The sequence below is a fragment of the Manis pentadactyla genome, chromosome 1, assembly GCF_030020395.1.
Source record: "Manis pentadactyla isolate mManPen7 chromosome 1, mManPen7.hap1, whole genome shotgun sequence".
Lineage (NCBI taxonomy): Eukaryota > Metazoa > Chordata > Mammalia > Pholidota > Manidae > Manis > Manis pentadactyla.
This window is the reverse complement of record NC_080019.1, coordinates 216,003,658-216,027,338: the sequence shown is the minus strand read 5'-3', so window position 1 is coordinate 216,027,338 and position 23,681 is coordinate 216,003,658. Positions and strand designations below refer to the sequence as shown.

Below are 23,681 nucleotides of genomic sequence, written 5' to 3'. Positions count from 1 at the left end.
CAGAGCTGTTACATATCTGACTAATGACACCAAGGTAGTAGGTGGCCAAGTCCATCAGAAATTCCAGGTTAGAGTCTGGAACTTATTCTCTTTCTTCCTACATTATCCCATCATTATAATGTGGGAGTAAATCTCTCCTTGTGTGCCTTTAGCTAAATCTCCTAATCTATTTATCCTCTTTAAAATTAAAATTAAACACCTCTGCCTATGATAGGCACTGCTGTGAGGACAAGTGGGTTTATTATTGTGTAAAGCACTGAAATCCTTGGGACATAATCACTATTTAATTGATGTACACAGTTAAAACTATTCAAAAAATTTTTGAACACAAAAATGTCAGCAGTTATATAGGAAGATTAAACTTCCCACACAGCCAAAATTAACTAGTTTGTGCCACAAGCCTATACTTGTTTAAACTGGTTCACACAATTAAACTCCCAACCACTAATTAACTTTCTGTTCCAGAAATCTATTCCACGTGGCCCAGCATTTGGCTGGATTCTGTTTAACCAATCAGCTCACAACTGTGCCCGGTCATCCTGCTTGGCTGCCTGGGAATGGAGATGTGCCCTGTTAAATACTGACGGATTACAGATGGTGCTATAACCAACTCATAAAAATATCTTTATGCCTGTCATCTACATACAGTTCAACCTGGTTATCTGCAGTAAGACTATAATTTTGGAAAAGTAAATCCACATTTCTTGGCCTGAGGTTGTACTGTTTATTTTTTTTTTCCCCTCTTCTCCAAAAAGGATCATTTGGACTCCATGACTTCAAAGGCTGAGACTACCTCTAGGATTCTGAGATCCTTATATCAAATGTGGTGCTGAAAAAGCTGAGTGGTTATGCCCTAGAGTCAAACAGACATGGATTCAAATCCTGGCTGTATGATTTTAGGCAAATTACATAACCTCTCTAAGCTTCAGTTATCTCATTACTAAAATAGAGATAAGAATATGACCTACACATCAGGGAGTTACAGATAATTAAAAGACATAATGCTTGTAGAACTCTATATTAATTTCCTCTGGTTTCTATAACGAATTACTACAAACTCTATGACCTAAAATGAAAAAAATTATTATTTTGTAGTTCTGGAGGTCAGAAGTCCAGTATGGATCCCAGTGAGCTAAAATGAAGATGTTGTTTGGGCTATGTTCCTTCAGAAGGTTTTGGAATCATTTCTTGCTCCTATAAGTTTTTGGTGGAATACAGTTCATTTTGGTTATGGGACTGAGGTCCTATTTCCTTGCTGGCTGTCAGCTGAGGACTGTTCCCATTTCATAGATTCTCAGTACTCTTGCTTAAGGTGCCCTTCTACTATCTTCAAACTCAACACCACCAACTGGGATCCTCTCAGGCTTGAAATCTCTCCTGCCTCTTCTTTGATTATCATGTATCTCTGTCAAGCCCTATGTTTTCCTCATTCCCTTTTAAGTGTTCAGGTTATTACTTTAAACCCACCCAGATAATTCAGGAAAATCTCTTTTGAAGTCAGCTGGCTAATAACCTTGACTCCATCTTCAACTTTAATTACCATTTGTTATGTGATGCGACATAATCATAGGTTTCCAGGATACGAACATGGATAGCCTTGGGGTCCTTATTCTACTTATCACAAGCTCTAAGCAAAGGACCTAGCACAGAATAAATACTTCATAAATGACAATAATAGCCAATACTTTGGTTTACTCTCTGCCTGGTAATGACCTAAATGGTGGATGGTTATTTATGTATTTCACCCACATAACAATCCTTATAATGTGAAGCATGTAGTAATATCATCATCCCCATTAACAAATGAGAAAATGGGACACAAAGAGTAAGGCTTTTCATTGAACACGTAAAAAGACAGAATGAAGATTGGCACCCAGACAATTTGGCTCCAGAATCTGCTTTTAAGCTCCATTCTGCCTTTTCATTTTAAATGTTATTGTAACAACCAAGAAATCCAGAAAGACTCTGCTTAAACTAATACAAAGAATGCTAAGTTACTTCAGTACAAGGCAGCAGCAAATTGGTATTTATTTGTTACATGTTGTCGTATCATTTTCTCTTCTCTGTCCTGGGATGTGGGGCCACCTGGATGTTGAGCAAGGGCCTGTGTCCATGGCTGACATTCCTTTATCATCCTAGTGTTTGAATCATGCCAGGTGACTGGGGAGGAAAATCTTAAAATACTCAATACGGGAAAGGGTTAGATATATACCTATTCTTAGATTTCAAAAATTGATTACTATCGTCATGAGAGTATCACAGAACAAAACTACTACTATCTTGGTTCTTCAGTGACTTGCATGCTACTGAAATGCTGCTGCATTTCATTTCATACTGAAAACCTACTTTGGCATCATGAGGATGTCACCCACATGGCAAGTGAGAAGAAAGTAAGTCGCCACCTTTTTGGACCACAGAATACCTTTCATCCTCCTGCATTATCACATCTCCTTTCTTCCAGGAAGACAGTGCCCTAGGGGAGGCTCTGGGTTTGCATTCCAAGCTGATTGTGCTGCCCACCTGCACTTGAATCAACTTTTTCATTGGAGTCTTTGAAAAATCTGGAGCAGAAGCTGAACAGGAAGAGAAAAGAGAGAGGATGAGAGTTCAACCTTTGGTTTATTTTTTTTTAATTCCCATCAATTCAAAGGTGGACTTTATAACCATTTGTGAAGTTTCCTGACACACAGGATGTCAGTACTTGATTTACTTGATGGACTGTGTAACACGCATAGGGTTTCCAAGCTCAAAACTTAATTCTTGCTACTGTGTTCTAAATCTTGAGATATAATGCTTATAAAATCCTATATAAATAATTTTATATAGGAATTTTTACAGTTTACTGTAAAGTGTAAACATAGCTCAATCCAGAGTTTATTAAAATTAAAAAAAAACATTTATCATATAATGTTCTAGAAAGTTAGTTCCATAAAGAGAACTGAATTGGTCTCTCTTGTCACTCATAGGACATAACACTTGACACAGCACCATGCCTGGCACTTAGTAGGTGTTCAGGAAATGTTTTTAGAATGAAGGCTGAGTGTTAAATTGTTATTCTCTTGCATAAAACTTATCAAGATCTATTATAAAATTTTCAAATGGTTAGACTTATTTTTCAAGTTAGAGAAACATAAGATGTATTATTATAACAATGTTATAATATCACATTAGATTGTTTAAACATCGCTTTTCCGTTACTGCAAACATGGGAAAAAAGTTAAGAGACTAGTGCATTTTCCCAAACATCTAATGTTCTGTCTTATGGCAAATCACAGTAATATAATTTATTTTTTGATAAGTGGAGATAATACAGCAAATTATATGGTTATATGAAAGATTGTAGAAAAAGAAGGCATGTTATCCAGAGGTTGTTGGCCTTAAAAATTAAGATCCTGAATGAATAATTTTTACTAAATAAAATTTGTATTTTAATAAAGTAGATATATTTTTTACATATCACATATTTTTTCCCACATAACACCTCTATGCAGCATGTAGGCTAGGAATCCATCCATTTTAAGATGAATAAACTATGGCTCAAAGATTAATTTAATACAAGAGTGTAACAGGGCTTCGAATGAAAAATGTTTATTAATTCTACATTCTTTCTGTTACAACACCCTGATTCTCTACCACAGAGAACAGTAGCTAGATTTTCAGCTGATGATCTGCCCTCCCAGGCTTCAGTCCTCCTAGTGCAGATGTGTCTGTGACCTCTAGGCACCAGAGAAGAGATTCCTGCTTTCCTTAAAACCAGAGTTTCTCAGAGCGGCACCTGACATTTTTGGCTGGATAATCATTTGTTGTGAGACTTTTAACAGCCTCTTTGGCCACTACCCACAAGATTTCCAATAGCATTTGCCAGCTGCCCTCTTTCCCTCTCTTTCCCCCACACTGTGACAACCTAAAATATCTCTAGACATTTCCAAATATCCCCTGGTGAAAAACATGTCCCCAGTTGAGGACCACTGAGCTACCTCAATCAGAGCCTTCCAAACTTCTGGCCATATGAATTGGGCCAGCCATGGGCATGTGACCCAAATGAGCTACTTGAGGCCAATGACATGCAGGACTGTGACTTCTTGTTTGAGCAATTAAGAAAGACATCCTTCTTACACTAAACTGACTGTGGTAATGGAAACTGAATGTACTGGGGAACATCATATAATGCCTGATAGTGGCGATGGTGTTTGAGCCCTGGATCAAGTTCTGCTGAAACCCAAGTAGACTTTTTAATTATATGTAACATTTTAATTATATGTAACATTTAATTATATGTAACATTTTAATTATATGTAACAACGTATTTCTATGTTTCCTTCCTCCCTCCCTCCCTCCCTTCTTTCCTTCCTTCTTACTTATGCCATACTGTATGCTATGCTCTGATAATTTTGCTTGGATTTTCAACTTCAACTATGGCATTTGCAACTTAAAGTATTTTTCTGGACAACTGCCCTAAACATGATAACATTTTTTCTTTCTTCTCTTATACCTAAAGTACAAGGAAAAGAAAACAACTCAGAATTCAAGTAGCTGAGCCTTAGTTAATTAAAGCTGCAGTATGCCCAATGTTTGATGCTTGCAGCAGGGTTACTAAAGATAAAGGCACCTCCTTTGGGATCAATAAATGATTGATTTGAATTTTGGTGTTTATTATTATGACCCAAAAATAGCACCAAACTCACTTATCTGTGAAAAAGCATTGCTTATTAGTTAATATTGGAGTTGGATAAGGATGTCTTCAGTCAATGCTTTCTCCTTACTGCTGATTTATTTCAACCTTAGGGCCTCATTCTGGCATAATTGCTGCTTATCCTTAGAAACCATTAAGATATACGTCTTGATTAGAACCCCTGAATGATACTGTTATAATACTGTAGATGTTATTAGAAATAGGAATACCAAATGCATAGTATGTTGGTAAGGATGTTGGATTAAAAAAAAAATTAAGATAAAATTAGTCTTACCCACAACCTTGAGTTCCGCACTGGAATAGACAAGACCATGTTTGTTCTCTGCTATGCATTGGAACATGCCAGAATCAGTCACATTTAGGTTTGATATTGTAAGGGCACCATTTTCTATCTGTATTCTCTCCTAGATGATAACAAAAATGTCTTGCATATAAACGTATACATCATTTTAGAAGAAAAATGAAAACTACTATTATTTCAATCTTTCACAGACTTCCTTCATTTTTTCTCAGATATTAGGCAATTCAATCTGAAAGTTAAGCTCCTCCCCTTTGAAAATGTGAGACTGATTCAACCTAACAGCCACACATTGAAACCCTAATAAACATCCTTCATTCCAAAAGTGTATCAGTAAAATAAATAACAAAGTAAGAGGTAAAATACTGCAGCCATTTCCTTTTTCCCTATGGTCAGAGTTGCAGACTTTAAAAAGTGTACCATGCTTGTCCTCCTGTCTACTGGAGAGATTTTCATCATTTTTAAAAAAACCATGCAAATTAAAGACCTTATAAATTTTGTGCATTAAAAAGGGAATGGGAAACACACATTTATTAAGGGATTTTAGGTAGCATGAAAGGTTATGTGTAGAAATGTGAAGGAACATAACTGACTTGGTACACAATTTTTAAACATAGCAAAAATTACATGGCTTGAGAAGCAAAGTGACTGAGAAAATAAGTACTCATATAACAAGGTAACTAAGTAATAAATATATTTATTCTCCAGATAGCTGCCAAGTTGTCAAACAGGAAAAAGGAAATTACATTCTACATTTGATTAAAGTAAGGCCTTCTCTAATTTCAAAAGCAAAAAAATAATATATGATTTTATACACTAAATTCACAAAATCACCTTTTCCCAATGGAATTCAATGTTGCAAATATTTCTTCTTTCACAGATTGAGTGGTCGTATTTTATACCTTTTTCCCTGTACCACTCCTTCGATGCAAATGAACATGTGCAAATGCAGTACTTTACTTTGGTACTAGGTCTGCAGAGAAGGCATTTATTTAACACAAAGTGGACAAAGGAAGGGTTAATCAGACTCATTACTGTACCTCAAGCACAAGGGCTTCTCCATTTTTCAACCATCGGTAGGAGGGTTTGGGCTTTCCACTGGCTCGGCATTCCCAATAAAGACTGTCCTCCACTGCTATTTCCACATCTTTTATGAGCTGAACCCAATGAGGCTTCGCTGCAGTGAAAACACAAACAAACAAATAAATAAATACTTTATTCAAGTAAATACAAATGCATAGGAGACTAAGCATTGTATTAACATGAGCACAGTGGCTAAAATTATATTTAATTCTCTAAATACATACGAAATTGATATATGAAACGTTCCTAGATTTGAGGATGGATGTTGCAAACTGTCATTTTCTAAATCAAGCCAAACTCATTATGCTTTCTCTGTTTTCAAAATTCTGCCAATACATTCTTCAGATACCTATTAGCAGATAGTAATGCAGATACATAAAATAGATTTTCTTTCCAAGTGCGCTTTTGAATCATGAGTTTGCAACTAATGACAGCTTAATACGTGAATGACAGCAGATACTAGTTTTGATTACACACTAGAAACTAACATCCATAGAGGAGATTCTATAGCTGAGGAAAAAAAAATATTTCCTTCCATTTATAAATAAGTTTAATTAAATACAAACCACTGAGCATCTTATGACCCTCTATGTGGATTAAAATGAAAGCAGGGAAAGATGGATAAATTGGTTTAATTTGAATCGTATGATTTTTTATGAAAATGAAGTAATTCATACAACCTTAAATTATGTATGCAAATCAGTTACATCAAGTGGATCTATCACTTTTACTTAAGTCTTAGAAGGTATTCGTAAAATTCTTTTCACAGATGAAAGCAACATACATACCACTTGCAATGAAACTCACTCAATATACACAGTATATTCAGCCAAGTCTCAGCTTGCATTTCAGATCCAAAACTGGGAGGTGAGATGACTTACTGGTTTCACATTGCATAATGCATGCGATGTGAACTGTGGGATTCACATTTGCATCCTCCATATGGAGAAACAGTTTATCTATTTCTATTTCATTGTAACCATGGGAAGATTTGTCTTTCTACTTCTATCTCATAAAATTGCTTTTTTTCATAATGAAATTGAAAAGGAAAAAATAGCTATTGAGCTTTTAGAGAAAACCGTACTGGTCTAAGTTTTGCCTTATTTTGTTTTTTTATACAAACTCCTTGCCCAATCTGAAGTGTAGTTCAGTCCAAAACCACTTTTCTCTACTTTATATTAAAAGATATTTTCTTCTTTCAAGAACTTACCAGCCTAGATGGAATGAGATTGCAAATAGACTCACATATGAGCCCTTGACTAAGACTTGAGATTCTAGCAAAAATTTCTACTGGCTTCTCAATACTACTCTTCTTCTCCAAATGGGAAAATAATTTGCTGGACTAAGCCAATCCTGAGATTATAAATGCCATGTTAACTGTGATTTCCCCTTTATTTTATCATAGGAGATCCAATTATTCTATCAGAACATTATTTAAATGAAACATGAGAACACACAATCAAGGAAGTGCATGGCATTTATTGACTTCACTAGTCTTAAGCCAGCACTATAGAGCTGTTTTCATGAAGATCTGTGTCTCACTAGTTTCTGTTTTTTTTCTCAGTTAAATGTCATATTAGCCATGTAATAGGCTAACGTAAAGCTACCTTCTTAATTAAGTATAGTGGATGATGTTGGGTGCCTTTTGTGTATCCATTTCCTCCCTTCTCTATTTCTAAAATAGTCCCAATTTTCCATTTAACTCTCTCTCTCACACTGCCTCACACTGTCCATACATCCAGGGAAATGCTACCATTTTCCATGTTCCAAGCGTAGGTTCTTAAGTTGTTTAAGCCAATTCTCCTTGCTAGTAATTGGTTTAGGAATTAACTTGTAGCCAGAGAGATTTGAGAAGTGAATTGCAAGATGGTTTGAAGAAAGGAAGGATGGGCAAAGATTGATGTGCTGGTTTCTGCTGGCAGCCATTTTATGACTATAGTGGAAACTAATAAGCAGAAAAATGAAAAAGATAGATAAAGACAGAAAAAAAGAAATTAGTAGGAAACCAAGCCAGGGTCTGATTCTATAACACTTGAGTACCAACTTAGCTCTCATTTTCTTGTCCTATGAGGCATACAGCCATGGCTCTTTTATGCAGAGCTGCAGTTTCAATATAGCCAAAACATCCCTACTGAAACATTAAGACAGAATTTCTTACATTTTCTTGGAATGGTCACTCCTTAGCCTGCGTCAGGTAGTGGCTGCTCAGGAAGAGGGAGCTAAGGCAGGATATGAGAAAAGGCAACTTGCCCTCCAATGGCCTTGGAGCTGTAGAGTAACATGGGTTAAGTATCCCCAACCCACCTTCCTATCATCCCACAAACATGTAGCCATTGAGACCTCAGTAACTTCAATTTGGTGTTATATATTCTAACTTAATCATGTAACAACACGAGAAAGGTAAAACAAAGAATGAACCATAACCTCCATTTTGATCACTACAGAACCTCAAATCTTACAGTAATACAAGTGTTAACCCAGGAACATGTAACACATTCACTGGTTTTTGAGGGGAGTCATAATAAGCCCTATAATTTTAATATTTGTCCTTGCAAACTTTGTCCTCCCTGCACCATTTATGTATGCTTTACAAGTTTGCACTGCAAACTGTTTCAATTTCCACTTTCTAAAAGAAATAGAATATGATGCAATTTGCCTTTCACAAAAGTGGTCAATTTCCACTAGTGTCTAATGATTTAAATGCAAATATACAGTCACTGAGCTTATATCTTCATATATTTTATAGTACATTTTGTAAAATCATAGCTTATGCTTTCCAAATCTGTTTCCATCAAAAAACTAGTATTTTTTAATAAAAGAGATTTCAAAACAAATTTTGAATAAAAAATCTAATTCTCTAACCAACAGACTCTAAATAAAGGTAACATTATTATCCTTTGCTTACCGAAATTGAGCAGTACATCAAATAAATGTGATTACAGATTAAAGGCAGCTAACACAGTAGTTACATTATTGGAAGGGATAGAATAACACTGAAGAACTCAACAAGAGCCTGAATTGATGTAGTTTGTCTAACGCAGTAATTGCCAGTTTTCCCAGTAGACAGTTTCTGCTTAGTAAAGATCATCAAGAAAGATATAAGACCACATTTTCTAGAGAGGGAGATCTCTCCTTGATATGGTTAAGTGTATAAAAGATTATTCTTATAAAAAAAGTGAAATACTTCACTATTAAATCATTTTAAAATGCAAAAAGAATGTCATGCCTCCAATTTCACTGTAAAATTTCCTTCTTAATTCATTCAATGATAATCATTTATCCTCATTTAACAAAATGTAAAACAGACCAAATTGGACATTGGGATACTGCTGTGATCTCCCAACCCCCAACAACAGTTTATAAAAAGAGCAAAAGTTGAACATACAATTTGCCCAGAGTAGATGCTCACCATAGTAAGTGAGACGCCCTTTGGCGACATTTCTTCCTCGTGAATTCTCAGCAATGCATTCATAGGACCCTGCATCTTCCTGTTGGAAGTTGGGGATTTCAAGGACACCATTGAACTTCCTCAATTTAATTTTACCGGAAAAGGGCAGTCCATCACTTCTTCTCCAATTAATCTGAGGTACAGGACTAAGAAGAAAAGTGGCACGTGATTTGCTATTTTAAACTGATATAGAAAGACAAACACCATATGATTTCACTTATTTGTGGAATATAAAAACAAAACAAAACAGAATGAACACAATAGCAGTAGACTCATAAGACACTGAGAACTGGTGGGACTTATGGGGGAGGGGTTGAGGGGGATGGGTGTGAAGGGTAAGGGGGATAAAGGGGCACAAAAATTCTCAATTACAATATAAGTTGGTCAGGGGGATGGTAGCACAGAATGGAGAATACAGCGAATTATTCTGTAACATCTTCCTATGTTGACAGATACTAACCGCACTAGAGGGGGTGAGATTTAATAATATGGGCAACTGTTGAACCACTGTGCTGCACATTTGAAACCAATATAAGATTATATATAAATTATACTTCAATTTAAAAAAACCATGTCTGGAAGCATTTCAAGATTGACAAAATAAATCTTTTGTTAGAACAAAGGAAAAAGGCGCACATTTTCAAATGCAGAATGTCTCCAGTTTTCAATTATTTAAACTTGATACAAAGATTTTCCTCTTTAAGTTTAATTTTAATCAAATAAAATTTGCATTTTCTTGAGTAAATTCATCATTTAAAGAAAAAAAGTCTAACACTTACCTCCAGTATTATATACAAAAAATGAACAAGCAAAAGAAAAATAACCAATTTAGTTTATGAAATTAGGCGGGCATAGTCATTTTCTGCAAATTGCCTTTAAAATTTCAAACTAAATTATGTATGTGCATTTTCCCTGTATTTTATTTTTCCTTTGCTTCTAAATGATAGAAAATTTTAGAAAATAAGGAAAGGAAGAGTCTGTCAAAAACTATCTTGATCTCTTACAGAGCCTGTTATTTCAGTACATGGAAGCAAATGTTATAAAACTTACTTTCCAAGAGCAAAACATTCCAATTTCACAGTTGAACCTTTAGCTGCTGGAAGAGTTTCTGGAAACTGAACTTCTATTTTTGGTTCATATTCGCCCATCACACCTGTAAACCCACAATACAAAGTTAATGGTTTCATCATTTCCATTGGAATGGTCCCATTTTCCTTAAATTAAACTTCCTTTTGCTTTATTCTAAACTAGTTTCTCTAATAATCTAAATTACTCACTAGCCATCTATTTAGGTACTTTTAGAAGTACTAACCTGGACCAAACATGCAACAATAAACATTCAGGAACTCTAGATTCCACAATTCATGAGTTACCACTCACAGAGCAGTTCTGAGAAAAACATTATGCCTTTTGCACTACACGAAACGAGAGGCTTTTTAATTCAGTACTCAGTTTGGACATTTCTAGTCAAACTGAAATATATAATGTATGGCTTCTTGAAATATCCTAAATAGCAAAATTATGGGAAGGAATTTACTTAATGGTACCTTGGTACTACAGATACCAATATTAAAATTATTAAATAGCTCCCATGAGACAAGAAACAGTAACTAATAAATGGGAAAGGTCAAATCCAATTATAGTTGATTGGAAAGAAGTGCTTAATGTGTGGTTATGGCATTGTGCTCTTTCAGATATGGTTTTGTGTAAGTGGGGAATTACAAATCTACTTCCTCTACAGCCCATGGGCTCTCCTGAAACAGGCATGAAGGGGCTGGTGAAACATATCTTTTCTTTTTCTTTTTTCCATCTTTACTGTAGCATGATTAGCAAATAAAGGTTGTATATATTTAGATTGTACATGATTTTTTGGCAGTGTACAATGTGATGATTTAATTTATGTATGAGATGTGAAATAATTATCTTGATCAAATTAACACATCGAGTAACTCGTATTAATACCATTTAAATTTTTTTTAACTTTTTAATTTTTTGTGGCAAGGACACTTAACATCTGCTTTCTTAGCAAATTTCAAGTTTGCAGTACAGTATTATTCACTATGATCCCCAAGCTGTCAGGGGCAATGGAGAAATGTTGGTCAAAGTGTACATACTTTTAGTTATAAGATGAATAAGTTCTGGGGATCTAATGTACACGTTTAAAAATTTTTTAGAGATGCTTTTTAGCCTGCAACAAAATATCCAGAGTTTTAGGAAATTCAAGCTGACAAAAGTCAGAACAGGTGACTTTCTGAGAATGTGAACTCAGTTTCAAGGTCAGGAGAGTCATATGCTTGGTTTAATGGTCTGCTCTCAGCATCGTGAAATTCCTAATAATTTTTGAACAATGGGCTCCTATTTTTCATTTTGTACTGGTTCTTGCAAATTATAAAGCCAGTCCTGGGTAAGGATTAGATACTGGGAGCTATGGTTTATGGAATAATTTTCATCCTTGTACTCATAGTTTTTGTTATGACCAAAATTACATGATAATTCTTCACAATATACTTTTCACTCTCCTTTGGCTGCTGTTTACAACACTTTCACTTGGACGTGCACCTTGAAACATTTCATACCATCAGAACGTAGAACCAAAGGAGTTGGGGAGCCCAGCACTCTGGCATTTGTCACCATACTTGTCACCACACATGTGTAATTTCCCACGTCGGATGGCTCCACCTTGGCTATGTAGAGGTGGCCTGTCTCCTGAGAAACAAACCTCCGACTATCTTCTTCAACAAATGATGGGTATTCATTGAAGATCCAAGCATATGATAGTTCTGATACAATTTTCAGAGAAAAGAAATTCCATCACTAAGGAAAGTTTCCCATAATATAATTTAAAATATATAAAAATCACCTTTACTACAAAATAATGCAGAGTGTTTTTATGGTAGGTCATGGAGAGAAAGACACAGCTATGTGAAATGAAATCTGTGGTCATCTGGTATTATTCATGGAGGACACGGCTGATCAGCATTTTTCTGGGAGCAATGCTATTACTGCCATCATTGTCACTGCTCTAGACACATCCTAAAAATCTCTATGGCTTCAGTCTTGCTCCCTTTTAATTTGTATGTCCACACTACACATTCTATTATCTTTCAAAATGACCAAAGTCATCATGTCAGATCCCTGACATAACACTTTTAGTAATTCCTCAGTACTCTTGGGAATAATGCAAAATTGCTTAACTTGAATATGAGACCTTGCATGCTTAGGCTCCTGCTTAAAACCTTAGCATGTGAGATGCCTGGCACTCTGTTGCATCTGGGTCTTTGCCCATTCTGCTCTTGGAGCCTGCAATGTCCTTTTTCTCTGTCCACGCCTTGGCTTCCTCCTCTTTCAGCACCAAGCCCCATTCTGCCACAATAACTTCCAAATGGTTTTCAAAGCTTGGTTCCGACATCAGAAATCACCTCCTCAGAGTAGTCTTCCTTCATCCTTATCCTCTGAGTAGGTGCTCCTACATAGAGCAACCTTAAGTTAATATAAATCAAAGCACTTAGCACTTTGTATGAAATGATCTCTTTACTTATCTGCACCCCCACCACTTGGTAAATATGCAATGCCAATTTTTATCCTGTCTGTTAATTTACCCCCCACAAATTAGCAAAATAAAACATCCAAAAATATTTAGTCTTCAAGAAGCATTAAGTTAATTAAAATAAATTTATACTACTATCTGATATGTAAAGTTCAGTATGAGAGCTTTCTTGAACTTTAGGGTTAAGATAAAAATCAACTAGTCTCCAAAGGAACAATTGTTCTACTACTCTGTGATAATGAGGACTAAATAATATTATGCTGCTCGGTTCCAGATGCCCATATTTTCCAGGGGCAATTTGTTACTTAAACAGTTACTGCAGTTGGCTTATTTGATTCCTTCTTCCCATGGCCCTATTTTCTTTTATAATTTCATTAACATTATTGCATTGGTTCATTACCGTAATGCTTTTCCAAAAGAATTTTTGGGCAACATATAATCAAAATAAATCTAATGAATAACAAGTTCAAAAATATATTTAAGGCATGATTCCAATGGTGAAGGGTCTTTTCCATTTGTCAGAGGGAGGCAGTAATTCAGTATACAAATACCAGTGAGACAATGTGTAAGTGCTGGGTGAAAGTGAACTATGGCTTTCAGAGCAAGGAGACGGGACATTCTTTCGTGATGGAGGGAAGGTTTTACAGGACAGAACTTTCTAGAGGTGGGGATAAAAACACTCCAGGTGGCGTGAGGAGCATGTGAAAGGCAAGCAGAGGAGAGAGTATGGTGAGTGGTGCTCTTCTCTTGCTACTGTACTAAAAATGAGACAAAACAAAACAAAACAGAAAAGCAGGGGGTTAAAGAATGCTGGTGAGATAGGTTGAATTTGTTCTGTAACTGTTAAAAAAACTGGCAGCTTTTGAGGCACCAATCCTTTATTAGGCTCTTCCTCCTGGTCTAAGCATCCAGTTCTACCCCCACAGCCCCTACTCCTCATAATCTCACCTTGCTTTAAAGAAGGCAAAGCAATCTTTTCTTCCGTTTCCCCAAAAATACTCATGAAATTAATATGATTGTCCCTCTCCCTTTTATTTAGTAAGAGTAAAACTTCTGCTGCTCCATAACCATATACAGACCTTAGCTACGTATTAAGAATAAGAAGTCAATCTTATTAAACCAGTTTACATCAAAATGAGAAAGTCTGATGGAAAGACTTCAGATTCAGTCAGAAACTCTAACATCTAACAAATTCATATAGAAGATATTATATAGTAAGGAGAATGTATGAACAATAGCTATAAGCAGCAACTTAGAATATTACATATATAATTTTGATTAAAAGTGTTCAATTCAAAATAAAACATCTTATACGATTCATTTGTAGTATTTCTTTTAATCACAAATTAACATTACTACTTAAATATTATACTATTAGTACATGGCTATAAAAATATTGTGGTGGCTTTGTCTATTTGAACCAGTAAGGCCAGACTGTTAGGAGAAGTAGGGAAGGAGGCCAAAATTAAAATCACTTTGAAGATTACTTCCGAAATGAGCATAAGGAAGTAAACTATGTGTGACTCAAAGGGTAGACATGGAGGCGTCCCACTTAGGTCTCACCTTGAGAGAATCTACTGAATAAAACAGATAACAGTGCCTTCCAGCTGCTAGCCCAGGAGTGCTGTGTCCAGCTCCTGGGGAAGGGCTGAACTCCACGAGGGTGCTGATGTTGGCCTGCTCCTTCCTGGTACAGGGCTCCTCTCACGGGCCCCTTTGACTTGGAGTCTTCCCATCACACAGGAAACCATGTCCTCAGAACTGTGCTGCATCGGTCATTCTTCCTACCCAAGTGTTCTTTCTCTTTGTTCACAGATTTCAGGCCTGAATCTCAGTGTGAGGCTCCCTCTATCCATTTTGCTCTCTTCCTCTTTATTCTACACAGGTACTTCCTCCAGTATTTTTTTTTTTCCTTGAATAGTCTTATCCTTTAGTCCCACCTTGGGGGGTCTGCTTCTCAGAGGACCTGGCCTGACAAGTTGCTGCAATCGAACAACAACTGTTCTCTGTATTAAGAACTGCCCCTTCCCTTAGACCTGGGGAAATGTCCTTTTTCATTGACTTCCTTGTGGATAACTGTCCCTCTCCCGGACTTCCATCAAGTTAATCCCCTCACCTCACTCCTTTATATATACAAACTGATCCGATTGATTCTTAGTACCTACCTTCCAAACTAGCCCACATAAATCAGTGCCCAAGAGTAACACAGTGCAAACCTATCCTGAGACTCCCACCACACAAAGAAGGAAACATTTCCCCATTTACGGAATGCTCTCCTGGTTCAGTTGCTAAGCAGAAGCCCTCAACTATCATACATAACTCGAAAAATAAGTAGAGAAGCTGCTGTTTTGTAGGAATCAGGATGCCAGTGCTCTGCTTTAAAGAATTAATGCAGTAAGGCACATTAAAAGTTCAAATTCAGATGGGTATGATGAATTTAATTGCAAATGGTATACAGTCTTGAAAAGTCACCCAAAGCACACTGCATATGTGAGTTCACAAAACTGTGCAGACAAGACACATCCTGTATATTATACACCAGAGAAAGACATCTTAAAAGAGTTTTCATAAACACTCTCCTTTTCTTCACATCCGGATAGCATGGTATAGTATTAAAATAACAGTGCAATAATATGGCCTAACTATTGGTAACTAGAATAATACACTGGTCTTCCTCTATTACTTCTCCTAAATACATCCTCAGAAAATCAAGAGAAAGAATAAAATCTTTGACTAACAACACAAACTATCTATCTCTAAGGTTCTAAGCTGGGATAAGCAGAGGAAACAGGAGAAGCAGGAAGAGGAACCACCATAGAGAAGGAAGAGGTGGTGCTGAAAATAGATTTTGAGACTTGGGTTGGTAACCTAGAAGTAAATGTCTAATGGGTGGGTGGGACCTTTAAATAAAAGCTGAAGAGAATTTGGGCTTAATGGCAAGAAAAACTAATCCCTGAAATCTATGAATATGTTATCTGATATGGCAAGAGGGACTTTGTAGATATAATTAAATTAAGGATGTTGAGATGGGAAAATAATCCTGGATTCTCCGGAGGACCCAGTGCATTCACAAGAGCCCTTATACAAGGGAAGCAGGAGGGTCAGAGTTAGAGAAAAGGAAATGTAAGGACTGAAGCAAGTGTCTTGGCCAAAGAAAGACAATCAAACGTGCTATGTTCTTGGTTTGAACATGGAGGAAGAAGGGGCCAAGAGTCAAGGAATGCAGATGGCTTCTAGAAGCTAGAAACAACAAGGAAACAGATTTTCCCCTGTGTCTCCAAAAGGAATGCCTGCCAACACTTTGATTTGCTAGCCAAGTGACACTGATCTTGGACTTGAGACCTGCAGAGCTGTAAATGAATACATTTATGGTAATGTGTTAGAGCAGACAATAGGGAAATAAAATACAAGCAACGGGGCTTTGCAAATGTGATTAAGGATCTTAAAATGGGCCTGGGAGGGTAACATGTAATGACACGGGTCCTTGAAAGGAACAAGGGGGGACAGGAGGTTGAGAAGACTTGACTCTGAAAGCAGAGTTCTGAGTGACGTGATTGCTGGCTGGGGACATGGAATGTGGGCAGCCTCTAGAAGCTGCAGAAGGAAGGGAATGGATTCTCCCCGAGCGTTCAGCGGCCCTGTCAACATCTGGCACCTTGACTTTAGCCCAGTGACACCTGTGTTGGACTTCTGACCTACCAAACAGTAAGAGGATACATTTGTGTTGTTTTATGCCGTAAGTTCATGGTAATTTGCCACAGTAGCAACAGGAATACAAATGATGAGAATAGCTAACAATAAGGTGTTTATTATGTCCAGGCACAGTGTTTGGTGCTGAAGATAAAACTGCCAATGAAAAACAAGTGATGCAAGACAAAAAAGTAGAGAAAGCCCAGGGAAGAATCATATTTTATACACTATGATTATAAGGTCAATCTAATTGGGGGGACTAATTCCAAAAGACATAGCAAACCACAGCCACCCCAGGGCAAATGACTTAGTCATGGTTTTGTACAAAGATTCAGACATTTCACGACTTCGGGAAAGAAATCAAATCTATGTTGAATGTGGTATATATACTGTCGTGAGAGGTACACAGAAATCTGTAGCACCTACCTACTCTTCTTTAGAGACTTTTTCTTTGAGATGGAATGAAACATAACTTTCATATTTTGAGAAAAGATCTGTACTACTTCATTTATAGTCTGCATGATGGTATTAAGACACAAATAGCATCACTCTGATTGAAAACATTAGAGGATTATGTGTTTTACGGCATTCTAAATAAAGTAAGACATACCTGCTGTAATACTATCAGACTTTACTTACAAAAATCTGCATTTGTAGTAACTGTTAATTGTATACTGCAAAGTAACACACACACACATATATATATATTATATATAAGATCGTTCTCTGGAGATTTTCCAACATCATTTTATGAATGATGATAAATATAAAGCTCTAATAAAGATGATCATTTTATACCTTCAGACAAGGTAAACTTTACAAAACCTTCCACAATCTCTGGTGTAAATCACAAACATATGCCAATACTACTCGGCCACTGGGCTTTCTATTAAAAAATGCTATGTGAATATTAGGAATGTGAAATACTGTGTGATCGAAAGTGAAGCTGTTTTGCCAATCAAAGCCATAAATTAAGTTAACAAAGTACTGAAACTCTGCTTTCTAAAAAAGTAATATGTGATGAATGACATCACTCCTACAACCACATGACTTCTTGGGTCACTTAAATACAAGGCCAGTCAATTTAACACAAAATATGTCACTCTAGAGTTTAGCTGGAGATACATTAATACTCATACTACTGACATTTAAGAGTTTATTTCTAGTTCCATTATAAAACTCTATTATGAGTTATTTTAATCCATCATATAGGCATTTTTTAGAACAAATTGTTAAACAAAACTGCAACTGGGCAAAATTGTAAAAGTAACTGGCCATTTTCTGCGGTGCCAACTGGGAAGCTTGACCTACTTTAAAATCCTGCATATTTAAAAGGGTGTGAGCACTTGCTTGATGCTATTCAAGATTTTTTATCATTGATTTATACAATTGGGGAAGTAATTTTGCTATGGAGCTTACAGGTGGGTTTAGGACATAGCACATAGTAAAGAATCTAAAGCAATGTAGAAAACTGAAAATAATTTCAGGTTTGAAGAGCAAAAGATCAATGGTTGGAACTGAAAAGTCTACCTCAAAGCAGACGGCATCTATTGACATTTCTAACATTTCAATGGGTTAAGGTTCAAATGCTGTTATGCAAATCGTTGCTTTGAGGGCAACATTACTACGCATAGTAGGTTTCCTTGTTTAGCCTATAAATGTCTGCCTAATTCATTCTGATTTATAGAGTACTAACAAGTCCTGCTAGCAAGGGTCCTGAGATATGGAGAAAAATGAACAATCAGGAAGGGGGGAAAAGCTAAAAATGACGTTCCTTCCTCCATTCAAACCAGAGTGCTGACCGTAGGCCAGGGATCGGCAAAGTAGAACAATGGGTCAAGCTCAGCCTGATGCCTGCTTTGTGAATCAAGTATTTTGGAAGATAAAACCTATTCAGTTGTTATCGTCTATCCCGCTTTCATGCTACAGGAGCAGAACTGAATGCTGAGGCAGAGACTATGTGGCCCATAAAGACTAAAATATATATATATGACCTTTGAAGAACAAGCTTGCTGACTCTTGTTCTACAGACCAAGTCATGAGTCTGGTGATCTCTCACCTGTCTTAACTTGAATTTCACTCCTTTCTTCACAGAGCTGTCATCTCATCCACACCCCCTCAAGGAGCTTCGCAAAGCTTATGGTAGGCCCCCACTCCTTCTGAACTCCACATTTCTTTGTTTCTCTCTCTGGCTTTAGTTGCTATCTTTTGGGAGGACATACAAGCCATTCCCATTGCATAAGGAAGCTTCCAAGAGATGATGCACTTTCCTGATGCTCTGTGGCCACCATTTTTGGTTCTACCTTTTTCATTTAGGTATGGGAGTATTTTCTGTGAGTATTCACATCTTCCATCATATTCTGACTCTACGAGGATCTGCCATTCCTTGACTTCAGTTTTAATGCTTCTGCCAGGGCAGTTCCTTTCCCAACATGTGCCTTAATCTCTTTCCTGGTACCATGGCCACTAAACAAGACGTGGTGGCAAATGAAGCTCTTTCCTCTATATTTGTTGATGCAGGAACATGGACAGCCCTCTAGAGACTATTTGGCATTTTTGCTTGTATATACATGCATTCTTCCTTCTTCTGCTGAAGATCTTTTATTTTCCCCAATGAACTTATTCTCCCCTATTCTTAGTTCAAGTTATTTTGGTGGGACTGAAACCCACCCCTCCCCTCTGTCCTTGCTCCAAGGGGATCCTCGAGATGTGCAAAGGGGAGCTGAATTTAATGATACTCAAAAACTCAATGTTCAGCAATGATTTGGGGCAATGATTTGGGGTAACTGAGGTGAAGGATTAGCAAAACACCAGTAAGGCATTTATAGACCTATTTCCTTTGCCACAGGTGCTAAAAAAGCATGGCATTATTTAAAGAAAGTCATTTCAATTTTCATAAGAACAAACAGGACCTAATGAGGACTGGACAGAGTTATTGATGATTTATGAAGACATGACAATGTCCTCATGCCATAAACTTAACCTGCAAGCCCCCTGGCTCGTGGGCAGACTTGCTGGTATAGTGATGAGTCTCAAAAAGAGAAGCCCCAAGTGGTAGAGTCAGTCCTTAAGACAGGAGAGACTTTGGGAATATAATGCATTTTTCTCTGCTTTGTCATTTTTATTATAAAAGCGCACCTTTATAAAGGAATTCAGAGACCCCGAAACGTTGAAAGCAATTTTAAGATTAGCTCTAAACCTAAATGCTGCCGTCTACTAGAAGTTTCATTACCAGGATCTGCTTGTGCAGCTAAAATAAAAAACTTTGTAATAGCACATTTTGCACACCGCCATGCTTGATACAATGTGCAGTTTGGTGTGCAGATCTTAAATATACGCCAAATCCCGCCTGCCAGGTTTGCACTTTCCTCATCACTTATACTGAATAATAGACATTTTTTATGACTTCAGTGACAGTAAATAACATTTCCTTTTTAAGTGCAGTCTAGGAGATGGTAAAGAATCTTACAGCTCTTGGGAGTGCTAATTGGAGCCAATTATAATTTGATTGACCTGCCTTGTTATTAAAATGATATGCAAAAATACACTGTCCTTGCAAAATGGAAATTTTCTTTCTTGCAAGCCAACTACAGGAAGCCCACCCTTTAATGAATCCTAAGGTGGTACTTTTGGGATGTGATTCCCACATCAACTCTCAGAAGCTAATTCCAGAGAGGGGCTTCATCAGGTTGCAAATGATAGAAAATAACTCTCTAGATGGGGAAAATATGCAAACAAATAACTAAGGGCCAGTGAATAAAGGAATGACATCACCATATCTCTGTCCAGTCCTCATAAGGTCTCATTTTCTTTTATGGAAATCAAAATTTCTTCCTTAAGGAATATCATGGGGACTTGATATTTCTTTTCTTGCCACGTGGGTGACTTTTACAAGCCGAATAAAATGTCCATTTTCACTAGTAAATAGAAATGATGTTATTAGCAGAAGATGAAGTTATCCTGCCAAATCACAAAGGTCTTCTTACTGGGGACAACAAATGAGTTCTCAGGAGGCTGGGGAAATTAATGTTTCTCTCTCCTCTCTTTATGTCTCACACACACACTCCCATCTCTCTCACACAAACAGGAAAAGTATTGCTGCTTACCACTGGTAGCAAAATCCAACTGTTCATCAAAATAAACACCATTTAAGAACTGATTTTAAAATGGATCTGTACCCTTTCTGATCTAACCCTTCTGAATTACAGATTAAAAACAGTGGTGGTTTCATTTTAAATTATATACTATGAAAATAGTGCAAAAACACCTTATTTTTAAAGAATGACTAAACCAAGATATACAGTTAAGCCTGAATATCTGAAATAAACATATTAATAAAAAAATACCCAAGGAAAGTCAATCATCAAAAAATGATTCCTGTCTTTCATATCTGTAGGGCTCTAAAAATACCAATTTCTTTAGGCACTAAAGGATAAACTCTGGAGATTTCATAGCAGCCTCAGATTCAAGTCAAATGTAGATACTAGTATGCAGGCTTTGAGGAAAATGATAGATCAAAGTCAGAAAAATAGTATTTGCACTACCTCACACTTCCCTGCTTGCTATGCTAAGTAATAAATATATATGTTTACATACATATTTTCTCTCTGCTTCTACTGTCTTTCTAGTCCTTGTCTACTGGGCTATGCAGATACATCCAGGGAAGTCTATCACTCTGTAGACATGTCTTTCAAAGACCGAAAACACAATGGTTATAGGGTTTTCTGTGATTTTAATAATTAAGCTAAAAAGATCCTGACATTGGAGAGATATTATACATAAATACATGGTTACTGCTCCAAATGCCAGGTTTCAGTGAAACTTCTCATTTGTGTAGTGTTTGACGTTTTTTTAGAAATTGTCTAACTTACTAATCTTTGTAAACTTTTGTCATGCTGACCAATTGGCTTATTTATCAAATCTTCCCTATCGCTACTACTTTAAAATAGATTCCTCCCTATTAATTGTTCTGTCTTTACTGTATACCCCAGTTAGTGCAAAGAATGATTTCTGGACAATGAAAGATTCAGACTAAAAGTAACTGAATGTCCCCAATTCAGTGACTCTTATACAATTTCTACTACCCACGGATAGGGAATAGTATGAGGTAAAAGTTAGCAAGAAAATAGTATATTGCTCCTATTCTACTAATACCTTGGCATTTTGATCTTCTCAAAATGATGGCTATTTGTATCATCTGAGAGTCTCTAAATCTTACAAACAACTTGTGATCAAATATTAATTTCTAGCAGTTTTCAGTTTTACCCTTGCTGCTGCTTAAGTGGGTTTTCCTTACCCCCATTTTTTTTTTCAATATCACAGCTATTTACCAACATACTGTATTTAACTAATAGATGTATATTGTATTGGTCAATAAAGGTGGATATGTAAGAATGAATGAACTACATTCTGATACAGAATATGTCCAAGGCAGTATTTTAACCATGAACTCTTCAATATTGTATACCAGTGCTATGCAGCTCTTATATTTCTACCTCTGGCCCTTCTATGCGCTCTCAAGGATATAACTATTCTAATCTGAATCTTGCTCAATATAAAAATAGTGAATGAATACTGGCTTTATTATGATTTCCCAAGTTGTCAAACAGGAGTTCACAGAGGCAGATAGAGTTAAATAAAAGAAAAATAAGTGCATCCTAATAAAACTTAAAAATCAATAACTGAAGTCCTTTTTGCCTTACACAGAAAGGCTTCAAAGCTCATGCCATAATCCTCAGCTGGTAAAAGAGGCATTGGCCTTTCAACCCCATGCATAAGGTTCTACTGATAGTAGTCCTTAAAATGTGGTAGAGTTTATGTTTACTATGTCAATTAATTTCTTTCCTCTTACATTTTTCAAACAAGAAACAAAATAGAGATTGTAAGAGCTCCTTTTTTTTTTTTTTGTTTCCACATGTATTTACGGGAAACAACATAAGAAATGCAAAGCAACCACCTGCTCCCTCTTTTAAACATTTCTGTATAAAATGCTTGCAATAGAGAAGACAGGTTTCTTTGTGAAAGAAAAAAAAAAGCAGCAATCATGTGAAGATTCTTCAGCCAACATGCTGGAAGGCTTTTCTTTCCAAGAAGGAAATATGTATATCTGCAGTATAATAAGAGCATTAGATTCTGTCTTGATAAAACTCAAGAATAAACTTACCAAGGAATTTTAATCTATTTGACATTAATGTTCATTGATCCTCTTTCCACTGGACAAATACTGTGCTTTATTCCTTCAGTTTCTAATTCAATATTATATCTTCTATTTATTCTCCCTAACAATATTGCATTTTTAGTTTCCAAATAAATTCATATTTAAAAAGTTGCTCTGCTGATGTACCCTGCTTATTTTGATCCTTTTCCCTTAAAGTATTACCTGAGGTGCTGGCATAAAGATCTCTCTATTTTGTCAATTTTTTTTCAGCAGTTAATATTCTGTTTTAATTGAAAGCCATACATCTATTTTAGTTACCCTGAGGGACTTTTGTCTTAATTCTAGACACTTGTTCTACCTTTTTTCAGACCATTATGTAATATAAGGCTCTGGGAACTACTGAAATTGCTCATATTTGTTTTATACCACATTTTATTTCAACAATTTATCTTCTGGGAAATTTATGAGTATGTTTATTTCTTTCATCCCTTTATTATATAATTCAATTTGCTGACCTTCAGCTGGCATGCAATAAAGGGATTTTCTAGCTTCCAATCTGAATGTGTTATATCAGCGTATTTAGCATGCCATGATTCAGATCAAGCAACCTCATGGCTTGATACACCATTTGGTCACCAGAGAGAATGTAAGATGGCAGTCTCAGCAGTAAGCATTTAATCAGCAACCCCCAGGGTGCCAGATGACTTGTCCTGGTGGCAGGTAGGTAGAACTTGGACCCTATTCTGTTGTCTCTCCAAATTTCCT

At 36.4% G+C, this 23,681-nt stretch overlaps 1 protein-coding gene across 3 annotated transcripts in view; it reads right to left on the bottom strand.

Annotated features, from left to right (window-relative positions):
* The window catches only part of CNTN3 (contactin 3), a 377,024-nt gene that overhangs the window by 88,491 nt on the left and 264,852 nt on the right, over nt 1–23,681 (bottom strand). For all 3 annotated transcript variants that reach the window (XM_036878261.2, XM_036878260.2, XM_036878259.2), the window contains 6 exons: nt 12,099–12,302; nt 10,573–10,675; nt 9,484–9,668; nt 6,032–6,168; nt 4,968–5,097; nt 2,423–2,573 (listed from right to left, as the gene is read on the bottom strand). In XM_036878261.2, the coding sequence (XP_036734156.2) occupies nt 2,423–2,573; nt 4,968–5,097; nt 6,032–6,168; nt 9,484–9,668; nt 10,573–10,675; nt 12,099–12,302 (910 nt within the window). The remainder of the gene's footprint in view (nt 1–2,422; nt 2,574–4,967; nt 5,098–6,031; nt 6,169–9,483; nt 9,669–10,572; nt 10,676–12,098; nt 12,303–23,681) is intronic.